General features: G+C 56.3%; 1 protein-coding gene across 3 annotated transcripts in view; it reads left to right on the top strand.

The window, feature by feature from the left end:
- SH3PXD2B (SH3 and PX domains 2B) overlaps nt 1-22778 on the top strand; it is a 79448-nt gene that overhangs the window by 49834 nt on the left and 6836 nt on the right. The window contains exons 5-12 of one of the 3 annotated variants that reach the window (XM_045823811.1): nt 2582-2673; nt 3988-4013; nt 7363-7497; nt 10307-10411; nt 14566-14683; nt 17406-17632; nt 19661-19710; nt 20569-20694. In XM_045823811.1, the coding sequence (XP_045679767.1) occupies nt 2582-2673; nt 3988-4013; nt 7363-7497; nt 10307-10411; nt 14566-14683; nt 17406-17632; nt 19661-19710; nt 20569-20694 (879 nt within the window). Of the gene's footprint in view, nt 1-2581; nt 2674-3987; nt 4014-7161; nt 7229-7362; nt 7498-10306; nt 10412-14565; nt 14684-17405; nt 17633-19660; nt 19711-20568; nt 20695-22778 lie in introns of those variants that run through there. The other 2 variants (XM_045823820.1, XM_045823828.1) reach the window with 2 other exon arrangements.

Here is a 22778-nt window from a genome sequence, read left to right on the forward strand (position 1 = left end):
TGGCTAGGGTGGCTCAGCGGGCTGGGCGCTGGCCTGCGAACCACAAGGTCCCAGGTTCGATTCCTGATCAGGGCACATGCCTGGGTTGTGGGCCAGGGTCCCAGGTTGGGGGGCATTTGAGAGGCAAACAATTGATGTTTCTGTCTCACACGGATGTTACTTTCCCTCTCTACCTCCCTTCCCCTCTCTCTAGATGAATAAATAAATAAAATCTTTAGAAAACAAAAAACTAAGTACCCACCTCACAGGTTTGCCCACTTCAGGTCTGGGGCAGGTCTTATGCGGGGAGGGATGGGCTTTTTTTTTTTAAGATTTTATTTATTTATTTTTAGAGAGGGAAGGGAAGGAGAAAGAGAAACATCAATGTGCAGTTGCTAGGGGCCGTGGCCTGCAACCCAGGCATGTGCCCTGACTGGGAATCGAACCTCCAATGCTTTAGTTCGCCGCCTGCGCTCAATCCACTGAGCTACGCCAGCCAGGGCAGAGATGGGCTTTTTAAATTCAGAGCCTCACTCCAAGGTCATATGGGGTCAGCAACCCAAAAAGCGATAAAGCCATAGAGTGGACTATTACTTAGTCTTGAAAGGGGAGGAAATGCCCACACAGGCCACAGCATGCATGAACCTTGGGGACATTATGTCAAATGAAGGAAGCCAGTCACCGAAGGACAAATACCGGATGGTCCCACGTGCCCGAGGCTCCGAGAGTCTCAGATCCATACGGAGTGGGGTGGGGTGTGCCGGGAGCCGGGGGAGGGGACGGAGCGCTGATGAATGAGCACGGAGGTGCCGTTCTGCAAGACGAGGGACGCTCTCGCGATGGGCAGTGGGCACGCGCACGACAGCGTGCGCGTGCGCGTGCTGAGTGCCGCTGAGCCGTGTGGACCCCGAGCAATGGGTAAGACTCACACTTTAGGTTAGGTGCATTTCACCACGGTTAGAATTTTTTATAGGCTGGAGAAATCAATTACACGGGGTCAAAATACTCCGGAAACGCTGCGGAAGGTGTCCCACCGGAGACTCCCCAGCCATCTCCCCGTTAACCTGTCGGCGTCCAGGAGCAGCGTCACCTTGCGGGGCGGGGAGGGAGCTGTGATGGGCTCATTGCAAAGACAATGCGGGGCTTGCCCTTTCCAGCCCAGCCTCGCCCTGAGGGCGGCGGGAAGGCAGGGGCAGGTGCAGGGGTACGGGGCCTTCTGCACAGAGAGCGGGTCCCGTGTCACCCCTGCCCCTCCGCTGCCCGGTGGGATGGCTGGCAGAGTCGCCCGTGCTGCGCACGTCCGTACAAGTTGGTGAAGAAGTGTGTGGGGGGCACAACTCCACTGCCCTCAGATCTGCGTCCTCGGGACAGGGTCAGAGGCGGCTCGAGTCCATGTTTGTCCAACGGAGCTGTTTGTTTATTGTGGAGCCGGGTCTTCCTGTCGGACTCTTTCGTGGTCCCATGCACCCATGACTTCTCTCCCATTTGGCATAGAATCCAGTGCAGACAGAGCTGGGCATAAAAAACGTCCACTGAGCCATTGGGTGCAGAGCTGCCGGTGGGCACGCCACCAACACAATGGAGGCCCAGCCCGGCTTCGTGCCCCCACCCACCCCCTGACCCTCCTCACGGAAGAGGCGGTGGAGGCTCCTTTCACTGGGGAGCCCAGGTGGCAAAACAGCCCGGACTTGGGCAGTGGGAGGTCCTGCGTGTTTCAGCCCCACAAAGCTGGGAACTTCTCACCTCTGCCTAACTCGTGAAACAGTCCCTTCACACCCTGCACCCTGGCCGGGTGGTTCAGTTGGTTGGAGCGTCGCGTCCATGCACCACAACGTTGCAGGTTCGATCCCTGGTCAGGACACATATTAGATTGTGGGTTTGATCCCCAGTTGGGGATCATATGGGAGGCAAACGATTGATGTTTCTCCCTCACATTGATACATTGATGCTTCTCTCTCTCTCCCCGCCTTCCTCTTGCTCTAAAAACTATATATGTATATAAACATGTTTTTAAAAACCAGCCCTTTCCCTTTACCCCTTCAGGTCCATGAGTTAGGGCATGGACGCAGGCCTGTCGGAAAAGACCTAAGTGTTTAGGGCGGGCAGCCCGCTGAACGAACGGGGGTGCGTTAACCGGCAGGCGCCCACCCTCCGGTGGAGGGGTGCGGTAGAAGAATAATGGTGTGGCGTGCGGGTCACAGTTTGTGGTCTTGTCTAAATACGTACGTAGTTTTTGTGCAGATACGCCTGTAATATTCATGTGTGTGTACAGGGTGTGGCCAGCGTAGGTTTACGGTTGTCTGTGTGGCAAATAGTGCAATAAATACGGAATAGACTGTTCCGCGTGCCCACAACTGTAAACCTAACTTTTGCTGCCCCCCCGTACATGCACTGATGGTGTGTGTGGTCCCCACACCAGCAGCGCCACGGAACGTTAGAAATGCACGTTCTCAGGCCCCACCCCCGACTTGAATCAGAATGTCTGGGCAGCGGGAGCCCAGGCAATGTGTTTTAACAAGCTGCCGCCCTTCCTGCTGGGCTCCTGCCACTGGCCCCGGTTGGAGCACCCCGAGTTAATAGCTCACCCGTGCCTCTTCTCCAGGCCCTGATCCAGCTGCCCCCCTACATCTCCCAGTGTGACGAGGTACTGCAGTTCTTTGAGACGAGACCTGAGGACCTGAATCCCCCCAAAGAGTAAGTTGGGTTGAGGACCTCCCCCTCTCCCCCCAGCGGGCTGAGCCAGTCCTCACTGCGCATATGGAGCCTCCTTTGTCACCGTAGGTGGGTGATGAAGAAGAAAGCCGACTGGGGGCACCCCTGTGAGCACCGCAGGGGCCCTAAAAACAGGACGCTGCGTTACAGAAGCCAGACGTGAAAAGCCACCCAGTGTCTGATCCCATTCCTACAAAAGGTCCACGACGGACGGAGAATTAGAGACCGCGCACAGTGCTGGGAGGAGGGGGACTGGAGGGTGACTGCTGGTGGAAAGGGGGCTCCTTTTTGGGGTGATGACAATTTTCTGGGATTAGATAGTGGTCATGGTTGTAGAACCTTGTGACTATATTAAACACCAGTGAATTGTACTCTTCACAAGAATGAATTTCACACTGTGTGAATTATATCTCAATTTCTAAAAATTACATAGGCGTGAGTTTTGACCCTGGCTGTGCTACTTGCTAGCTGTGTAGCTCAGGGCAAGTTACTTAACCTAGCTGTGCCTCATTTTCCTCATCTGTTAAATGGGCATAAAAAGAGCACCAATTCCCTAGGGTTCTTACGAGAAGTAAACGAGTGAGTTAGAAGTACTGGGCTGGGTCCCGGCAGAGGGAGATTACTAAGTAATAAGTAGCTGATGTTACTGTTGCCACAACACCTGTCCCAACCTGACCTCCGGTCACCTCGATTTTCTCCCTGTAATGCTGGAAACCTTTTTGCTAATGGGATAATCCCCCCGGAAGGCACTTGGCAGATTCTGTGTCGTGGTACCGCATTTGTCATGCAATTGCATGTGTGAACTCTGACCTGACTGACAAGGGTAAGGGTGTCGCCATCAGGCAGCATTCCGTGCGCCCACAGTAGTGTCCCCATGTCACCGTGGGGGAGATGGGCTTCATTCACTGCTGTCCGTACTTCTGCCCCGTCTTCTCAGCGTGTTCTGCTTACCGCCAACCGCCTTCTGCTCCAGGTCCACGTCTCAGGGATCCCGAGAATGGGGCAGGGCCCCCCCTGTGCCTGGTGAGGTGGACGTCAGGCTTGGTGCAATGTGGAGGCCCCCCACCCACCCAACCAGTTCCTCCCCAGGGCACCAGAGCACTTGTCTGGGAAAGGGAGAAAATTAAGAGGGTTTTGTTTTTTAAGGAATGTGGGTCCCTGGGGCTGGCTTACATTTTATTTGTTGGCTGGACATGTTATGAGACGGAGAATCTCAGTTTCCTAACAGAGTAACTTATGTCAGCACACGACAGGTACTGACTCATCACTCTTTCTCGCCCCTTCCTTCCTGTGCAGGGAGCATGCCGGGAAAAAGAAATCTGGTAAGAGCATGTTCCGTTTTCTTCTATTCGTTCAGTGTTTGTCGTACCCCTGCTGAGCACGAGGGTGTGTGCGCCAGGCTCCGGGCTCCACACGGGGGGTACGGCTGTGTGCATGGGTGTGTGGGGGATGGATGGATGGATGGATGGATGGATGGATACTTGGTCGCTTGATAGATTGGTCGATACCCCACACTCTTTCCCCCGCAAAATGATTGGAGGTTGTTTCATCTTAGACTGAAAAATTACAAAGTGGATGAGGCCCGGTGTCTTTCCTAGAGAGCACCCGGAGGGGTCACGTGACAGCTTCCCAACCACGCTGAAGGGTGTTCGCTGCCTTTCTTCTCTAGACAAAGGAACGTGGTAACCCAGAACTAACAGCATCCTTCCCAGGTGTCTGGCAGGAGCTTAAAAGGAGAGACCCTGGGTCTTGAAGAGGGAGCAGACCTTTCTGCCCAACGAGGGGCGTTCGGGGCTGGGGGGCCAGTCAGTCAGCGTGCCGGCCAGGGGGTGGACGTGTCGAGAGATTTGGGCCCCAATCCGTTCGCCATCCTGAGCTCCAGGCCCGCATCTGTGCTTCCTCCTGTCCCCACTGTTCGGGGCTCTGACGGCTGCTGCTTCCCGCAGCTCCCGCACTCCCTTGCACTCCCTTGCACTCCTGCAAAGTCATTTCTCTTCCTTCCGAGCGCTTCTGTCCTTCCCCGCCCAGCACCGCCACTCTGGACAGATCGAGAGCGCTCTTGGAAAAGAGAAGCGGGTTGGGCGCAGGCAAAGGAGCGGTTGGGTTCTCCCGGCCTGGGTCCGTCAGCACCCACGTTTCCTGCCCGCACCCAGGATCACCCCCCCCCCCCACCCCGCATCTGTGAAGGCCCTGCCGGCACCAGGCCTGGAGCCACATGGTCTTCAGAGCTTCCAGAATTCTAAGTCCTTTTATTCGTCTGGGACCCCAGGAAGCTAGCTTCCTCATCTGTAAAATGGGGGTGATAACAGTAACCTGCCTTACAGGATGATTATAGAATTTGTAATAATATGTACAAAGCACTAAGAACAGTGCCCGGCTTGCTGGAAGTGATACACGTTTGCTGCGGCTTTTACTCTGCTCCTGTTAGCTGATGACCAGCACCAGCAACAATCGCAACAGTCCTGGTCCCCCGGGGTCCAAGGCCGGGGGTCCGCACGCCAGGCCCCGACGCCGTTCTCTCACTGGGAAGCGTGCTAGCTTCTCTCTGCCTCAAGGTGCGGCTCTGAAATGAACTCTGGCCCCTGCCCGCGCAGCCTGTTTACAGCCCCACTTTCCGGTTTAATAGGTACTGGCCAGCGCCCTGGCGTCCTGCGACAGCTGCAAATAGTCCCTGAGCCCTGGGGATAATGATACGTTTCTTAGAAAAGAGCCGAGTGGCCGCTCTCCGGCTGGTCACGGGTCTCTGGCTTTGAGCCTTTCCTGGAAGGAGCGGGTGGGAGGCAGGGAGGAAAGAGACAGCTCTGGTTTGGGAAAACAAAAGTGTCCCAGTAGACGGCCCTGATGAGGGGACTGGTCTGGAAAAGAGAGAGGAAGCTCTAATTTGCGGCCACCGCGGGTCTGTCGCCCACCTGCAGTGACTTATTTATAGTCCGGCCGGGTGGAAAATAGCCTCTTTTTCCCAGGAAGCGCCCATGCTGGGATTAGCCTTATTCTCTGCCTGACCTCGGAGCCCTTCCTTTAGGTTGGAACCAGCCTTCTTGATTGAATTTGAAAGGGATTTAAAGTTAACAGCCAAGCCCTGAGATTTCTGGGCCAGAGCTCTGAGCTGGAGAAGGCTTATCTGTCTCCAGAATTTCCCAGCCGGGGCGCGCTGGCCGGCTCCTGCAGACTTGAGCCTGCTGGGGCCTCAGATTCCGTTCCTCCTGCAGGAATGAAAAAACAAACCAGAACTCTCCCCCAAAAGCGAATAGGTCATGTGCTTGTTTAAGAAGCACCTTTCTCATGAACAAACTGAACTAACAAGCAAAAATAGAGACAGACTCCTAGATAGAGAGAGCAGGATGACAGTTATGGGGGAGGGAGGCGGATTAGGGGGCGGAGCAGAAAGGAAAAAGGACTTGGACAGCAGTGCAGTGACTGCAGGGGGCGGGGGAGGGTGAGGGGGCTCCATGGTCCTGGAAGAAGCATCTTTCTCCCTGATTTTCTACCCTTTCCTGACTCGGAGCGACACCGGCAGCTTTCTGGGAAGAAACTCCTGCTTCTCTGTTACTCCTGGTGTTCGTCTGCGTGGGTTGCTCCACCCAAGGGCCACAGACCGAGAGGCCTGTTTTCCCACCGACGTAGGGGTGTGGGTGGGGTCTGGGGAGAGGAGCCCCCTTCCCGGCTTGCAGGCTGCTGCTGCCTTCTGGCTGCCTCCCCCCACTGTGGAGACGGAGGAGGGGCTCCCTGCCATCTCCTCCTCAAAGAAGCACAGACCCCAGCAGGAGGCATGCGGCCTCGAGACCTCATCTAACCCAGTTCCCTCCTCAAGCCCCCTCCCACCCGTGCTAGTGCCATCACGTGGCAGTGGGGGCTTCAACAGGCTTGTCCACAGCAGTTACCTTTACATGTTAGGACGTGTCCTCTCGGGTAAAAACGGGGCCAACGAGGAAAGCCTGTGGTCGATGAGACACTTGCGTCTCGAGAATACTCCATAGCAGTTCTTTCATGGTAAAATCTCCCTTCCCTTCTGCCCTTCTCTCTTCTTTTCCGGGGACCCCAAGAATGACGTTCCTTATCTAGGAATACTTTCCTTTCACACTTGGGGATCCTAGAGCTTTAGCTACCTTACCAGCCTCGACGTCAGGGTTTGGCCCTGACCTGTGCACGATAGAGCTTGGCTGCAATCTCACAGCCCACCAGGAGGTGTCTCCACCGAACACCTACCTGGCCTGAATGAAGCCTCGTTGGAGCATCCTGGCATTTCAAATGCTGGTATTCCTGGCCTGGATAAATTGGGTGCTGCGGGTGTGTGGGTGCTGCGGGTGTGTGGGTGCTGAAGGCAACCTGCTCTGGAAGAACTGGGGCAGAAAAACCAACCCCTGCGCTCTCTTTGGAACCACTGAGCAGCAGGGAACTACAGTCTAAAAGCTACTGTGAACAGAATAGGGCAAGGATCCTATCTTAATCTGAACCTCCACTCCCGAGCCCCGTGCCCACACAGGACAGCCACTCGGTACCCTGTGGTGGGTGAGCGAGTGGATGAAAGAATGAGTGGGTGAGACTAGCGCTGGAACAGCTTCTTTCTCTATTTGGAGTGCCCTCCCGAGCCACCCTGCTCCTCCGGCCCCTGCCCCCTCACACCATGGGCAGTGGCCAGCTGTGACCCCTCATGGCGTTTTCCACCCACAGGGAGTGACGCGGCCTCGGCGGACCCCATGGTCCTGGAGCAGTACGTCGTGGTGGCGGACTACCAGAAGCAGGAGAGCTCGGAGATCAGCCTCAGCGTGGGGCAGGTGGTGGACATCATCGAGAAGAATGAGTCAGGTAGGCCCTGGGCCGCCTCCTTCGCGGCCCCGTCCCCCCTCCGAGCCCCGAGGACGGGAGGCCTCTGGGAACTCGGGAAGCGCTGTAGCCAGTCCAGGCCGGTCGGCGTCCACAGGTCGGGCCGGCGACCTCCTAGAAAGCTGCCGCTGTTTGGCCCCAGCGTTCAGATGTCGTACTGGGTCACAGGTTACCAGCGTGTCGTCACTGATCAGCAGGTCGGAGGTGGCTGATTTGTCTTGAGGTTCCCGTTTCACGAACATTCCTTCTGGTTTCAAAGCACTTGGAGGCACGGAGTCTGGCGTTCCGCTGAAAACGGGCTCTGTGGATTTTCTGTGATTCCCACGGGAGTGTCCACGAAGGTTCCGTCAGCTGTGGGCTCTGGCGTGGGCTGGGCACACTGCGGGGCTCCCTAGCGCACCTGCCCTTGCAGGGACCTCTGGTCACGCGCGCTGGCCAGGCCTGGGACGAATGGGGTGCCTCGAGATGCTGAGCCCGGGTTTCCCTGTGAGCTCTGCCTTTCCCAGCCATCCGGGCGGGTGCTTGTCTCTGACCGTCACCTCCCCGTCTGCGAAATAAAGAGCACTTCTGCCTCCGAGGGCCGGGGTGACGCTTAAAGGACATGACCTAAGGAGAGGGCCTGAACCTGTGCTGGGCACACAGTAGGTGCTCAGAAAAGTGCGTTGCCTTCCCTTTTGCCTGCCTTAGCTACACAGCAGCTGTTGGCACCATTGAAGGCACAGAGTAGGGAGCAGGAGGTGAGCAGATTTTCTCCAGAAAAAAGTGACATAAATCCCCTGGCTTTGTGGTGACTAAAATGTGACACCAGCTGCAACATCATTAGCAGGCCCATCTCTGTGACGCCCCGATGACTAGTTAAGATTTAATAGCCAGGGGAAAGACTGTGTCTTCAGCAGCACGTGGGTTATGTTCCCGTCTGTCATGAGATCGGGGTTAGCCAACCAAATGTCCGTAATTACTCAATATGGCCATTGTTATTCCTGATTCAAAGCTGAAGAAACCAAGATTCCAAGGGACTGGGTCACTCACCCAAGGTCTCCCGACAGGCTGCTGAGCTGGAATTCTAAACCAACTCCAGCTGGCCCCGGGCCATGTGACCTTCTGGTTTCTGGGAATGAGTATGTGCTGACTGTTGGTGTGGCTGGGATGCTCCACGCGGACTGAAGGAAGTGGTCCCCCACCCTCCAGGCCACCTGCTTGAGTGACGCCAGAAAGAATGCGTGGCAGGGCGAGGGTAGGGGCCAGGGTGGAGGGCTGGGGACAAGCCCGGCACATCCAGGGGCTAGTGGGCGGGGTGGGGGAACAGATGGTCAAATCTTCAAGTGGCCGACAAACTGGCAACGTTTCTTTCTAATGATACATTTTTTACTTATCCAAGCCATATGTATGGATACATTCTTTTTAACGCATTCATGATAAAGTTAAAAATCTGTTTTTCCCACTAACTTCAACCCTAGTCCCTTTTGCAAACCCCAGAGAGCCCTTCCATTCTGTTGGCATGAATTCTTCATGATAATTGTATGCACACCACACACATGTGTGTGCACAGGCATGTGCATAAAGTCGGACCTTGGAGATATTGCAGGTCTGGTTTTACACAGTAAGAGCAAATACTTCCATATCACAATAAAGCAGGTCACACGAATTCCTTTTGGTTTCCCGAAGCATACAAAAGTTATGTTTACACTATACTATAGCCTATTAAGTGTGCAATAGCATTATGTCTAAAAAAAGTACATAACTCAATTAAAAACAATTTATTGCCAAAAAAGGCTAACCATCATCTGAGCCTTCAGTGAGTCATAATCTTTTGCTGGTGGCGGCGGGGGGGTCTTACCTTCAAATTGTAAAAAAATGCACTATCAACAAAATGCAACAAAGGAAAGCTCCGTAATGTGAGGTGCGTGCGTGTGTGCATGTGCGTGCATGCGTGTGCGTGCGTGTGTGTTGTCCCCGTCCTCCATCGTCAAAGCCAGCAGTGTCGTCCCTCTGTGCTTTCCTTCCACAGCCGTGTCCCCGGCGCTCCTGCCTCCCTCTCCCACGGTTCAGGCCCCGGCGATCACACTGGTGCACCCGTGTGACCCAGGGCCGTCTGTCTCCCCATCTGACGGTCAGCTGACTGGCAGCCTTAATCCGGTCTGCAACCTTCAGGCCCTCTGCCACGTAATTTGGCTCGTGCGTAGGTTCCGTGTGGGGATTATGTGGCACTCTTTGGTGGGCCGTTATCCCGCCCAGCACAGGTTCCAAGCAGACTTCTCTCTGAAGAGGGAGGGCCTGAGCCTGGGGCAGAGGCCTCTGGGGCAGCCCCGTCTGCAGGCAGCTAGAGCTTGCCGTGCACAGGCTGATGCGGGACCAGGTGAGTCATCGGGGGCGGGGCGTGCACAGCGCTGCCCTCCACTGGGAGAACTTGGACAGATCTGTTCCCCCCCGTGGAGCCGCAGTTTCCTCATCGGTGCAGGGAGGATGGTAACGTGAAGATATGTAAGACAGTGCAGGTACAACAGTGAGTGCCTCGCACACCCTAGAGAAAGAAGGTAGCTGCGTTCTTTACTCTCGCCTCTTCGGAACGGCCTCTCCCTCCCCCGCCCGGGTCTCCGGGTAGGTCGGTTCTGTTTCTCTTCTCCAGGTAGCAGCAGTCAGCTGACGTGGCGAGGCACGTTCCTCCAGTAAAGGGGCCCTCGTAGCCTTCCCTGAGGGCTGACGCATACAGTGGCTGAACGTGTTGCTCTGTTCTGACACCCAGACCTCACCCCGACCCCGCCGACATCGGTCTGCACTCTCGTTTCCCCAGGTTGGTGGTTCGTCAGCACCGCTGAAGAGCAAGGCTGGGTGCCCGCGACCTGCCTCGAAGGGCAGGACGGTGGGCAGGATGAGTTTTCCCTGCAGCCTGAGGAAGGTAAGCCGGGGCACGAGCCTCGGGCCTGCTGGGGAGCCCTGGGCTGGCCGGCCCCCTCCTCACCCGGTCCCTCCTCTCCGAGTCTGCCTCTGAGCAGCCTGGGGACGTGAAGCCAGGCGTGGGGTCAAGGTTGAAGGCCCCTTTCTTAGGACCCTTTGGGAGCCAGCCCAGGGAATCCTGGAGGGAGCTGGGCCCTGCCTGACACCCGCGTGGAACCCCAGGGGACCCCAGCCTGTCAACAGGGTCACTTACACTCCCCTGAATCATTCTCACGGCCACAGTATGGGGCTGCTGCACCCAGCTCATCTGCAAGACAGCGAAAGCCATCTGTAAAGATCTCTCTGCCTTCTGGGCTGGTTTAATGGCCCCAGTGGGTGTCAGGGTCAGAGCCGACCCCCCTCACTGGCCGACACACACTTCCAGTTCCCGGAGAACTTCCCCCGACAGGTGCCCTGAAGGGGCGGCTCTGGCCGGGTCTGAACCGCTAAGGCCCAGCGGACCCCCTCCCCCCCAACAGCATTCCTAAAGCTAGAGTGTGCGTTCACCTAGGAACGAACAGAAGGATTTTAAGGTCAGACCGACAGAAATTTGAATCTCAGCTGCAGCACTCACTGGCTGAGTGTACTTGGGCTGGCATCTTAACCTCTCTTCAACACAACCACCTCCTCAAAAACCAGAAACGATGTCTGCATCCTGGGGTTTCTTTTGTAATTGAATGAGATCACATGTGCAAAGCACTTGACAAAGATCCCAAACCAACGAGGACCAGTCACTATCATACAGCTGTGCTTACCTAGGGCTGAGCACCTGGGCCTGTTAGCTAGGTGTTCTGAGCAAGCGCCTATTAGAACTGAGGGCGAGAAGAAGGGGATATTTCTGTGCTCAAGGGTTATGTGTGGTTTTGTGTTCAGCTTTATCGGGGCCAGCAGCCCCTGGAGTAAAATGTCTGTTGGTTTGCTCCGTATTTGTGGGGTCAGGGGGGAGGGGCTGGGGTAACCCGGGAATACTACAGAATCCCAGAATCCACTTGGATCAGGGGGCCGAGGTGCAGACGGCTGGAAACTCCAGCTCCCTTAGACCGTCATTGACAACCACACGGGCGTGCCTCGGTAAGAGGCTGATTATTACCCGCATTCCCATTCCACAGATGAGAAAACAGGCTCAGAAAGGCAGAGACGCCTGCCCAGGGTCACACAGCCAGTAGATGGGAGAGAGACCACATTTCCCCGAGGATCTGTGCACTTTTCTTCCCCTCGCCACACACACTTCTCTTAGGGCCTCTCTAAGATGGTGCCAGGGAAAGAATTATGTCTCCTGGATGCCTCTTCACACAAGTGCAAGGTTAATCCTCAGGAACCCGGTCCTTTTGAGACACCCAGGTTCGGCATAGACTCAGAAATAATTTCTCTGAAGTGGGGACCCCGGAAGTGCTTCCTTCTCACCTCTGCCTTCTGCCCTTCCCCTCCACATGCCGCCCGTCCAGCCTCGTGGAGGTACTGGTCTTTGCCCCGGCCCGTGGGCCGCCGCCGCACCCTGGGGGACTTGTATGCCATCAGCTGGCGACCAGGTGTCTGGAGTCTGCTTCCCCGGAGTCTGCTTCCCCGCTCGGGGCCGGGAGCCGGGTCCTTGCATCTGCACGCACCTGCCTGCTCTGTGCCTGTTGCATGTGAGACGCAGTGGCCTTGTCTGTGCCGTGTGCGTTGTCGGTGCCGTGTGTGTGTTGGCATGTGGGTTTGGGAGGACAGGTCCTGGGCCTTCAAGTTCCCGGGTTAAAGAGTGATGTCTGGGGCCTCTCTAACGCTGAGCTAGTGACCCATTCCTTTCCTCGGGCACGTTTGAGTTGCAAGGAAAAGAGACCCACGTCAAACTGGCTTAAGCAAAAAAGGGAAGTATATTGACTCATAGCACTAAAGAGCTCAGAGTAGGGATAGTTGCAGGTGTGGCTGGATCCAGGGGCTTGAAAACATCCTGGGGGCCTGATATACTCCTGCCACCTCTCTGTTCTGCCCTCCACCTTGCTGGAGCCATTCTCTCATGGCGAGAGTAGTTCCAGGAACCCTGCAGGGACACCCACCAAACAAACCCCAGGATGGGTTCCAGCTGACCCACGTGGGTCATGTGCCATCCCTGGTCCAATCCCGGTGGCCAGGGGGATGCCAGGCCAGGGCCAGAGACCCTTCTCTCCCTCCAGGAAGCGGGGAAGTCAGCCTCGCCCAAACCGTGTGGACGGGGGCAGGCAGGTCCTAAGTGGAGGTGCCCTCAGGCAGCACCCACCATGCAGTCTACAAAGTCTTCTACCTTAAACTTCATCAGGGGTCTCTGAGGGTCCCACGGAGCCCACAGAGGCCTCTGGGCTGGAGAATCCCCTCGTGCCAGACAGCCGGACGGTGCCGGCCCCAGGCGGCCGGGGCCTGTAGGGTGACCTGCACTCGGCCTGGGGCCCAGGCAGACAGCACTTCCGTTTGCAGACCAGGTTGCATTACCCCCGCCCCCCAGCCTGCAGCCTCCCTGAGCGGGGGAACAGCTGACGCTGCTGTGCACAGGATCTGTGCAACCCGAGTCAGCTCGGCCCCCGAGGAGCAGGTCAGCAGGCTAGACCAATAAATAAATAAACGCCCCGCGTGCTGTCCGCCTCCCTGCGCCCCAGCTGGGCAGGCCACAGGCAGACTGGTGTTTACCCGAAGGGAGAGGCGGCCCCCGCACGCTAACCGTCCACACCAGCCCACAGCTGGCTCGCTCACCCCCTGGGGGCCAGGATGCCACCCACACAGGAGAGCCCCCTCCCCTCCGCGCTGGGCTCCCCTGGGACACTCAGCTGCTCTCTGGCCCAGCAGTCACTGCCCACGGTGGCGTTGGGGATGGGGGCCGCCCTCTTGCCCTCTGGCGGACCCTGCCTGAGGGCGACAGTAGGCAGCCCTTGCAGCAGAGCCTAGGCCCCTGCCCTGGGAGGGACACGACTAGAGGCAGCACTCTCACAGGAGACTGGGGCCCCAAGGGTGGTCCCCTGGCCTTCGGGGAGGGAGCAGGGGACCGGAGAGTGGGGGGAAAGGCACCCCGGTCCCATTCATGAAAACTGAAGCAGGTGGGCACTTTGTGAGACATGTCTGTGTGTAGCTATGGAGATTGTTATGTTTGCACACCTAAAAATAGTACACCGTTAGATGTCAATTACATCTTAATTTAAAATTTAATTTAAAACATGAAGTTGAGCATCAGGCACGGTTGGACTCAGGGGCTTGAAAGTAATTCATGACAAATGAAGATCAGTTAGTTACCAGCTAGGTGACGACAGTGCTAGCTGTCTCCCCAGTAGTGATTTCAGCCTGAGACCACGCGCTGCCCGCTCCAGCTGGTCCCAGACCCTCCCCCAGCGAGGGCTGCGCGGGGGCCACAGAGGGTTTAGCCCCCTCGGGTGTGAGCAGGGCGGCTCCCAGCAGACCGCCAGGACCTGTGTGCTACTACGCAGTTACTCAGTACTCAGTGTTGGAGACAGAGGAATGAACAGGAAAGACATGGATCCCTGCCTCTAAGGGGAAACAGTCCCCAGACAAAACACAATAAATAAGTAAATTATATGGTGTGTTAGAGCTTAATCCCTGCCCTGGCTGGTGTGGTTCAGTGGATTGAGCTCCGGCCTATGAACCAAAGGGTCGCCAGTTCGATTCCCAGTCAAGGCGCATGCCTGGGTTGCAGGCCAGGTCCCTAGTAGGGGGAGCACGAGAGGCAACCACACATGGATGTTTCTCTCCCTCTTTCTCCTTCCCTCCCCTCTCTAAAAAATAAATAAAATCTTTAAAACAAAAAAAAAACGTAATCCCTGGTATGGGAGGGAAGTAAACCTGGGTAAGGACGATGAGGACGCCGTGGGTCTGAATATGGCATGAGGCAAGGTCAGGGAAGGTGACCTTGAAGCACACATTTGAAGGAGGTGAGAGGAATGGGGGACACTGAGGGGTTTGGACCTGCCCTCGGTCCGTGTGCTGTTGCTGCTTGCACACACGGTCATCCAGGGCCACGTGTAGGATGCATAGAAGTATCTGGAGGAAATCTTTCCCTCTGATGGGCAAGGACACCTCACAGACCACAGCCTTGGCCATCAATGTCCGGGGACCCTCAGCGGCCTTGACTTACCCAGCACCCCTTTGTGCCCGCAGAGGAGAAGTACACAGTCATCTACCCATACACGGCTCGTGACCAGGATGAGATGAACCTGGACAGAGGGGCCGTGGTGGAGGTCATTCAGAAAAACCTCGAAGGCTGGTGGAAGATCAGGTACTCGCTGCGGGTGGGTGGGTGGGTGCCAGGTCCTGTGGGCTCCAGCCGCCCAGAGGTCTGTGAGCCATGGCGGATGGGGTGGGGTTTGGCCCAAGCCATAAAGAGACACTTCTCCTCTGTGCTCTTTGGCTTCGCTCCCTACCCAGATCCTTCCCTAAAAATCCGTAACAAGCAAAACCTTCTCCCAACACAGCGAACCACAGAGAGCGGTAACCCTGTTGAGCAAGACTGGCCTCCACCCCCAGATGTTCCTCTTAACGCGCAGCCGGCGGCGGAGCTGCCGCGTGTGTGATGATGTCCCCCTTCGGCCGGCTCTGCGGCCAGTGCGGGTCTCTCGTGGTCCCGCAGTGAAGGCCTTTCAAACACGTTGTCACGGCTCCTTCCCCTGGGTCCTGAAATCGGGACCCCCATAGGCAGGTGGGGTGCTAGCTCCGCACGCTGGTCTGCCTGGTGCTTTCCCAGGTTTAGTAACGAGTCCTGGGGAACCCCCTTTTGGGTCCCCCTAGAAGCCAGCCGGTGACCACAGGAAACTGGGGCAAGAGAGGAAGCCTGGGAGTGACCCAGCGTCTGTGCCGTGATTTGCGGCAGGACGTGAGGGCTACTCGGGTGGGGCCGAGTGTGTGGCACTTCCTCCACTCCGCAGACACGCACCGGCACTGTTCTGGGGGGTGGGGTCCACAGTGAGGAAGACAGCAGTTCACGGTGACAGGCACTGAGGACAGGCTCCTACACCATCCCGGGGTGGAGCGTGATACCTTGCAGAGGTGCCCAGGGGAGTCTGGAGCACAGAACAGGGGCTTCTCAGCCCCGGGGTCAGGAAGGCTTCCTGAGGGAGGGGATCCGCAGAACTGAGGTCCGAAGGAGTCATGACAGTGATACATAACCCCTTGGACATACATGCTATCTTGCTGTGTAACACATGATCCCCAAACCTGTGGCTGTGGGGTTTGGAATGGCTTCCTTGGCCCTGGGTCCGCCCTGAGGCCGCAGCCCGGCGTCAGCAAGGTCTGCAGTCACCTGAAGGTTGGGCTGAAGGGAGAAAGGGGCAGAGCCAGGATTTGAACCCCTACCTTTCGGTCTCTCTGCCGATGGCTCTGCGCCTGAATGAACTGTCTCGTACTGGGGCTGAGGGCTGCATGGGGCGCGGCATTTTCCAGTTCGGACAAGGTTTATTCCCACTCGAGGGCTGGTGTTTTAGCATTGATTGGTAGACGCCAAGCTCTGCAGACTTCTGTGTCCTTATACATTAGCTTTCGGTTACAGAGGACCTCTTGCTCATGGAAACAGTGCCACCTAGTCCTTCAAGTAGTTCTTGACAGGGTGCTTGGGCCCGTCACGTGTCACTGCCGCTCAGGGAGGTGTGCTCCACTCTCCCGAAGGCATGGACACCTGTTCTCCGGGCCAGACCCGTGGGTGCAGGCACCTGTGTCACAGCGGCTCTCCGAAGGGAAGAGGCTCTTGAGTTGCCGTGTTTGCCAATGTCCGTGGTGTAAACACTCCCGCCCTGGCCAGCTTCAGGCGTCCAGTGTGACGTGACCTGAACTTGGAGCTCAAAAGAGACAGGTGCCGTTGGCCGTCACGCACAGTGTCAGCAGCTCTGGGGCGCCTTTGGTCCCCGCCCAGCCCCTTGGGTCATTGCCGTGAACTGAGTTCCTCGCAGAGAGTTCGGTGACCCTTGTACTCCCTGGATTCCTGTTGGAATTCGGTGAGCTGGCCTGTCAGGGTCTCTGTCATTCTGCAGTTCGGGGAGGGACCCAGCTGATCCTGGGTGAGATTAGGAACCGGCCCCCACTTGCTTCATTCCCTCTGAATGCCTGTGGAGCCAGCCGCCCAGAGCCCCGCCCTTCCTGCGCCCAGAGCCGGAGCTGCTGGGAAGAGGCAGCCGAGTCTGGGAGCTAGGAGCACACACGGGTGCCAACAGCCTGGGTCTGAGTGCCTGTCCGCCACCTCCAGGACTGGGTGGACGAAAGCCACCCGTGGCTGTAAAGTACCCAGAGGAGAACAGCAAGTGCCCACTGAGCACCAGTTATCACTATTGTCGTGATTGCAGTGATGGCTCTAATAGCAGAGGCTCCTCCCCCTGGCCAGGCCCCTTTGCGGTTTGCCCCCTTGGCCCTTTCTTTCTGCACTTCTCTGGCACTGAGACCCTTGACACACACGGCTGGGTCAGCCGGGGCCGTGCCCCAGAGCTCGCGTCCTCCGTGGGGAGACAGGCCTGCCCAGTGTGTCTGTGTCGTCGGCATTGGGGCTGGTGCACGCAGGCGGCGGGGCGCCCTGGGGGGAGGGCTTCGTTCTCGAGGAGGCTCAGAAAAGTCTTGAGGGGAGAAACAGTGTTAAGCAGAGCTGGGAAAGAGAAGCAGGAGGAGCGGGGGAAGGGGTTTTGCTGGCACAGGATCTCCACGAGCAGGGGCGTGGGGGTCGAAGACGGCTGTGTGTTGGGGAGACTGCAGGCCGAGTGGGGTGGGCGGGGCGTGGGGTTGCTGTGAGAGAGGACTCGGGGGCAAGCAGAGGCTGGGCTGGAAGGCCTTGAATGCTGAGGTCTGCAGGCTCAGGCTTCACCAGGAGGCAGCGAGCTCCGTGCCAGCCTCCGGCCCTGGGCACTTGTGACCCGTCCTTCCTGCCATCTGGGCCCCAAGATGTGATTTCCCAGTGGGAGTGCGGCTTCTTCCCGTGGGTGGCAGAACAGCCTGACCAGTGTCCTTCCTCCTCCTCCTCGCAGGTACCAGGGCAAAGAGGGCTGGGCCCCAGCCTCCTACCTGAAGAAGAGCAGCGGGGAGCCCTTACCCCCGAAGCTGGGCCCCGGCTCCTCCGCCCACTCGGGCGTCCTCGACCTGGATGGCGTTTCCCGGCCGCAGAACTCGGTGGGCAGGGAGAAGGAGCCGCTCAGCAACCAGAGGGACGGCCGGTTTGAAGGCCGCCCGGTGCCGGACGGCGACGTCAAGCCGAGTGAGTGACCCCCCCACCCGAGCCCCAGAGGCTGGGGGACCAGCTCTGTGCTCAGTGCTCCTCACACACACTGTCGCTCATGCTGATGCTGTACGTAAGAAAGCAGAGGCCCGGAAACCCTGGGTGGCTTGTTCCAGACCGTTCAGCCAGCAAGCTGCAGAGCCCGGGTGCAGAGATGCCGCTCCCTTGCTCCGGGCCATGTTTTCCACCGTCTCGCGATGATCGGATAGCTGCTGCTCCTCAGCCCCTGCTGAGTGCCAGGAACATTGGACTTAGTCTCATTGACTCTGCATAATGACCTTGGAGGAGCTTATTGCTTTTACTTCACAGATTGGAAGCAGATTGGAAAACAGAGAAACCAAGTGGTTTGTCCCAGGCCGCCCCACTAGTAAACGGTGGAGCCGGGATTTGAACCCAGGCCCGTCTGACTCCAGCGCCAGTGCTCTCTCCGCATGGCCTCGTTTCTGAGCCAGAGGAAGAAAAAGCTGACCATTTTACGTTGGGTTTACTCTAACGGCAGTTCTTTATCCATCTTGCTTTTCTCGAAGCAAGTATCTCTCTTACCGTTTAGTGTGCCAGACACACCTGAGATTAGGGTTCATTACTGTCTGCTACGTTCCTAGGACTCCAGCCTCAAGCAGAAGGCCTTCTGTGGGCCATGGGGATGAAGTCGTGTGCCCCCAGCTGGGCTTCTCGAGCTGTTTAAGGGCTCTTTTAGCCCAAGAACTTCTCGAGTCTCACATTCTCTGCTGAGCTGCTCTGAGAAAGCATTGACAAGCCACGGTGGGGGTTCTGGCCAGCACCTAGATTCTGTGACTCCGATTTGTCATGGCCAAGAGCACAGGAGGATCCCCATTAACCCAGAGGAGCGAGCGAAGGCCTGAAACTCCGTGTTAAGATAGGTTCCACTGCTCAAAGAAAGACACACACACCCCCCACCACCACATACATACACCTGATAACAGTGTTGTAGATCATTCAGATATTTCCTTCTTTCTTACGAAATAGTTCAGATACATGTCAGGGCTTCTGTGGCTACTGTGTGCAGTCAAGGGTCTTGTTATGCTGCATCTATCGTGTGTTGCTCTCGTCTGCCTAGTCTCAGACGGCTCATGGCTAGTCCGGTCCATGGAATAAGGCAGAGAGAAGTGGCTGACTAGACCCGAAGCTGCACTATTCTCGCATTCTCACATCCTGTGGCTAGAACCTGGTCACGTGGCAATACCTAGCTGCAAGGGAGTCTGGGAAATGTCTTTATATAGGCAGCTAGTTGTCTGGCTAAAACTCTGTTGCTACTTATGCTGATAGAAGACAGAAGAAGTGGTTATTGGAGAGATTAGCAGTCGTCTCCACACCCCAACTGCTAGACTACACCTCTGTGCAGACCCGTGCTACGCCAGCTCTGGCAACACATGGGGTGCCTTTCTCAACATTCTGCCTTTAGCCAGGAGCCTTGGACCACTGCAGAAACATCCTCCTCCTGACCGTGAGGCGCACAGTGAGAGCAGCCCCACTCCAGAGTAAAAACTCCAGAAGTCATCAGCCCGAGTTTGGTCTGGTTTACATGTTGTTTTTGGATTTGTTCTAGAACACAAAGCCAGAGGCAGTAATGTGGATGACATATCTGCCATGTGCTGAGAGCCTCACACATATTGTTTACTTTCATCTCTCCCACTGCCCCTGGGAGGCAGACACTGCTCTCCTTCTGCAGACAGGGGCCTTGGGGCTCAGAGAGTCAGAAAGTTTGTGGCAGCCCACCTCTGTGTTATCCTGAAGCCTGCACTTTCGCCCTCCCTGGAAAGCTTTCCGGCACTGCAGCCACGGCCTTCCCGAGCCAAGTCTGAACGGCCTCTTCCCAATCCGGCTGCTCTTGCAGGAAGGCCCCCAGCAGCTCACTAAGGCCCGTGCGGAGCGTTGTGCCTTGTCGTGTACAGAACAGAACAGGTCTTTTCCTGGTGTCCCTCCCCCCCAGGAATATCACCTGTAGAATTCTGCACGCGTGTGAAATAAGACCTTGTCTTTTCACAGGATCACCCAAGATGAGGCAGAGACCCCCTCCTCGCCGGGATATGACCATAGTAAGTGGGCCCTTGGTTCTGGGGAGCCGACGCCCACCTCTCACGTGTACCTGGCCCTTTCCAAAGAAGCTCCCTTCCTGTCCACCCAGCGGCCCCCTGTGGCAGGCCGGACAAGTGTTCGTCCCGTTAACAGGTGGAAAAACAAGTTGCCTGTGGCGTTGCGACACTTAGACCTCGGGATGTGCCCTGTGCTTCCCAAGCCCGTGTCCCCTTGTCTTAGGTCAGTCTTCTCAGACCCGGTGACTTAACACGGAAACTGGGATGAGGCTCGAAGACCATTTGTGGCGCCATTCTGACATTTTACTTCATGCATTTTTCATTCCTTTGGGACCTTGCTGACCAATGCATTGAAAAATGGGTCATCTTTTTTTACCTCCTGCCATTCAGTGAGCACCTGCTGGGTGCATGCAGTGCGCTGGGCGCTTCACTGCATCCGCTTACGGAATGCCTGCAGGGACCCCACCGGGGGCATGCTGTCATGTCCCAGTTCCCCGGGAGACGAAACACAGGCTCCCCTGTCCCACACGTGATCAGTGTTTCTAACCCAGACGGGAGTGATTTGCAAACTTGTGTCCCTTCCACAGCCCTCGCTGCCTCTTAAGTTCAGAGAATATTGGTCTTGCCTCAGATGTTCATGATTGTTGGCAAATGTTTCTTCTCTTTGCTCTAAAGCTGAAGGGCCAGTAACTCATCGAGGAGGTAATGCTCTGAACGGTCCTCTTGGTTTTGTCCAATGGGTCCATCAGCGCCCCCTTGAGGACAGTCGTGTACCTCTGTCCCTTAGCACCCCGCACCCCCCTCTTCCAGCGCCGTGGTAATGGACTCACACTGGACTTAGCACTGTGTTTACTCACCCAGCCTCGGGGTCTGAACCTGCCCAAGCCCCCCATCCCGCCGCAGGTGGAGGAAGAGTACTACACCATTGCCGAATTCCAGACCACCATCCCCGATGGCATCAGCTTCCAGGCGGGCCTGAAGGTCGAGGTGAGTAGGCCTGCTGTGCCTTTGCCTACCTGTGAGTCTTTTTCTTTTTTTTTTTTACATTTACCGTGGTGACATCGGTTCATAGCAGTATATAAAGCATTTGGCTTATCCAAGTGGTGTTTTCCTGCGATACATTCTGTGTACCGTATTTTCCTCCTCTCCAGGGTCGCTTCCTGGTCCACTCCAACATCGCGTTAGCCTTCAGAATTCGTTACGGGAGACAGTCAGTGAGTGTCCTAGCAGCGGAGCTGTGAGGCCCGCCTGACTCCTTGCCGAGGCTGTGTATCTCTGTAACATGTGTAATGACGGTGCTGACGCAGGCATCTCTCTGCGCCAGGTACCTTACATCCTCGGTAACTAATCTAAGTCCCGAGAGGTCAGGATCTTCAGCCTGCTTTGCAGATGGACCTGAGACAGAGAGAGGTTAGGTAAACTGGTCAAGGTTACCTACGTAGTCAGTGGTGCAGCTAGGATATGAACCCCAGTCTCTGTGGCTTTAAAGCCCGGGCTCTTTTCTTTCCCCCTCATTCTTTTGATTTTGCATTTGCTTTTGTTCTGAGTAGCTCTTAGCTTCTCTTTAGTAAGCAAAATCTCCCATAAGTTGTGACTAGTAGCACAGATGTTTAGAGCTCTTGCCATAGTACTTTGCATAGAGTGTAAGCTTAGCAAATTTTCATTGATATTTTTCATTTTGATTATTATTCATATGTAGTGTTAGACTTGTTGAATTCACGGATGTGCCCACAATGACTTGTATGCCCAGAATCACCTTTCATTGTTACCATAGCTACCAAGTGTTGGGAAGATGCTGGTCACCCTCAGGTGAAGGGCTTACGTTTATCCGTGCCCTTTCCTGGAGAGAGTCCAGTGGGACTGACGTACATGCCTGTCACGTGCATCCTGCTCTCTCGCTAACCTTTGCTGTAATTTAATAATAGGTAACATTTACCTTTTGGCATCTGCCGAGTGCTGGTGTATGCTTTAGCTTATGTGATCATCATGAAAACCCGCAAGTGGGGGTGATCGCTTTTACCAGTATCTCTTTTTTTGTGGGGTGGAATCTCGGGAATGTGGTTTGTGCAGCGCCGTTCAGACAGCAAGGGGTGAGGCCAGGACTGCAGGCCCCGGAGCCCAGCCTCTGCCTCCTGCACCGGCTCTGTGGTGGCTGCCATTCCTCTCCGAGCAGGGGCGCAGAGCTGCGCCCTCCACCCTCTGTGCTCCTAGCATTTTATTCAGGCACAGCCCCTCCCCAAACAGGGTGCCCTTGTTAGAACAGGGGCAGATAGGGAAAAGGCTCAGGCTCCAGAGCCCACCGGCCTGCCTTTGTCTCCCACCTCCACCACTGACTCGCTCGACCCTCTGCGCGTCCCTGGCGCTCCGGAGGCTCGGTTCTGCACCTGTGCAGTGGAGTCAGCATCCCCGTCGCATGGGGCGGCTGTGAGCATTAATCAGACCTCCTGTGCACAGCACCCACCAGAGAACGGCGGGTATTAGTTAGCTCCGGCTGCCCTCCCACAGTACCACAGAGTGGGGGCTTGAACATTGGGGATTCATTTCCTCACAGCGCTGCAGGCCGGAAGTCCGAGATCAGAGTGTCAGCAGGGCTGGCTTCTCCTGGGGCTCCTCCCCCAAGCTTGTAGACGGACGTCTTCTCCCTGTGTCCTCACATGGTTGTCCCTCATTCTGCACGTTCTCTTGTGTCCTAATCTCTTCTTGTAGGGACACCACTCACAGGACTGGGGCCCACCCTAATGACCCCCTTTAACTTAATTACCTCTTCCAAGGCTCGGTCTTCAAATACGGTCACATTCTAAGGTACAGGGGCGAGGACTTCGACATAGAGATTTTGGGTAGACATAGTTCAGCTCATGGCATGAAGCGTGCGCACCTTTCACCCATGTGAATTTAGACACGGGGTCCTGAACGAAAGGCAACAGGTAAAACAGCATCTTAAATTCGTGGGTGGGTCCACCCACCGTCCCATTCAGTGGGTGTGTATCCCAGAGGGAGAAGGAGAGGAGGTGAAAGTTCGCTTTACCTCCTTCCATATCCATTCCCCTGAATGGAAACATGAGCTGAGTGTG

This window comes from Phyllostomus hastatus, unplaced genomic scaffold, assembly GCF_019186645.2.
Source record: "Phyllostomus hastatus isolate PE091 unplaced genomic scaffold, TTU_PhHast_1.1 phas_contig_150, whole genome shotgun sequence".
Lineage (NCBI taxonomy): Eukaryota > Metazoa > Chordata > Mammalia > Chiroptera > Phyllostomidae > Phyllostomus > Phyllostomus hastatus.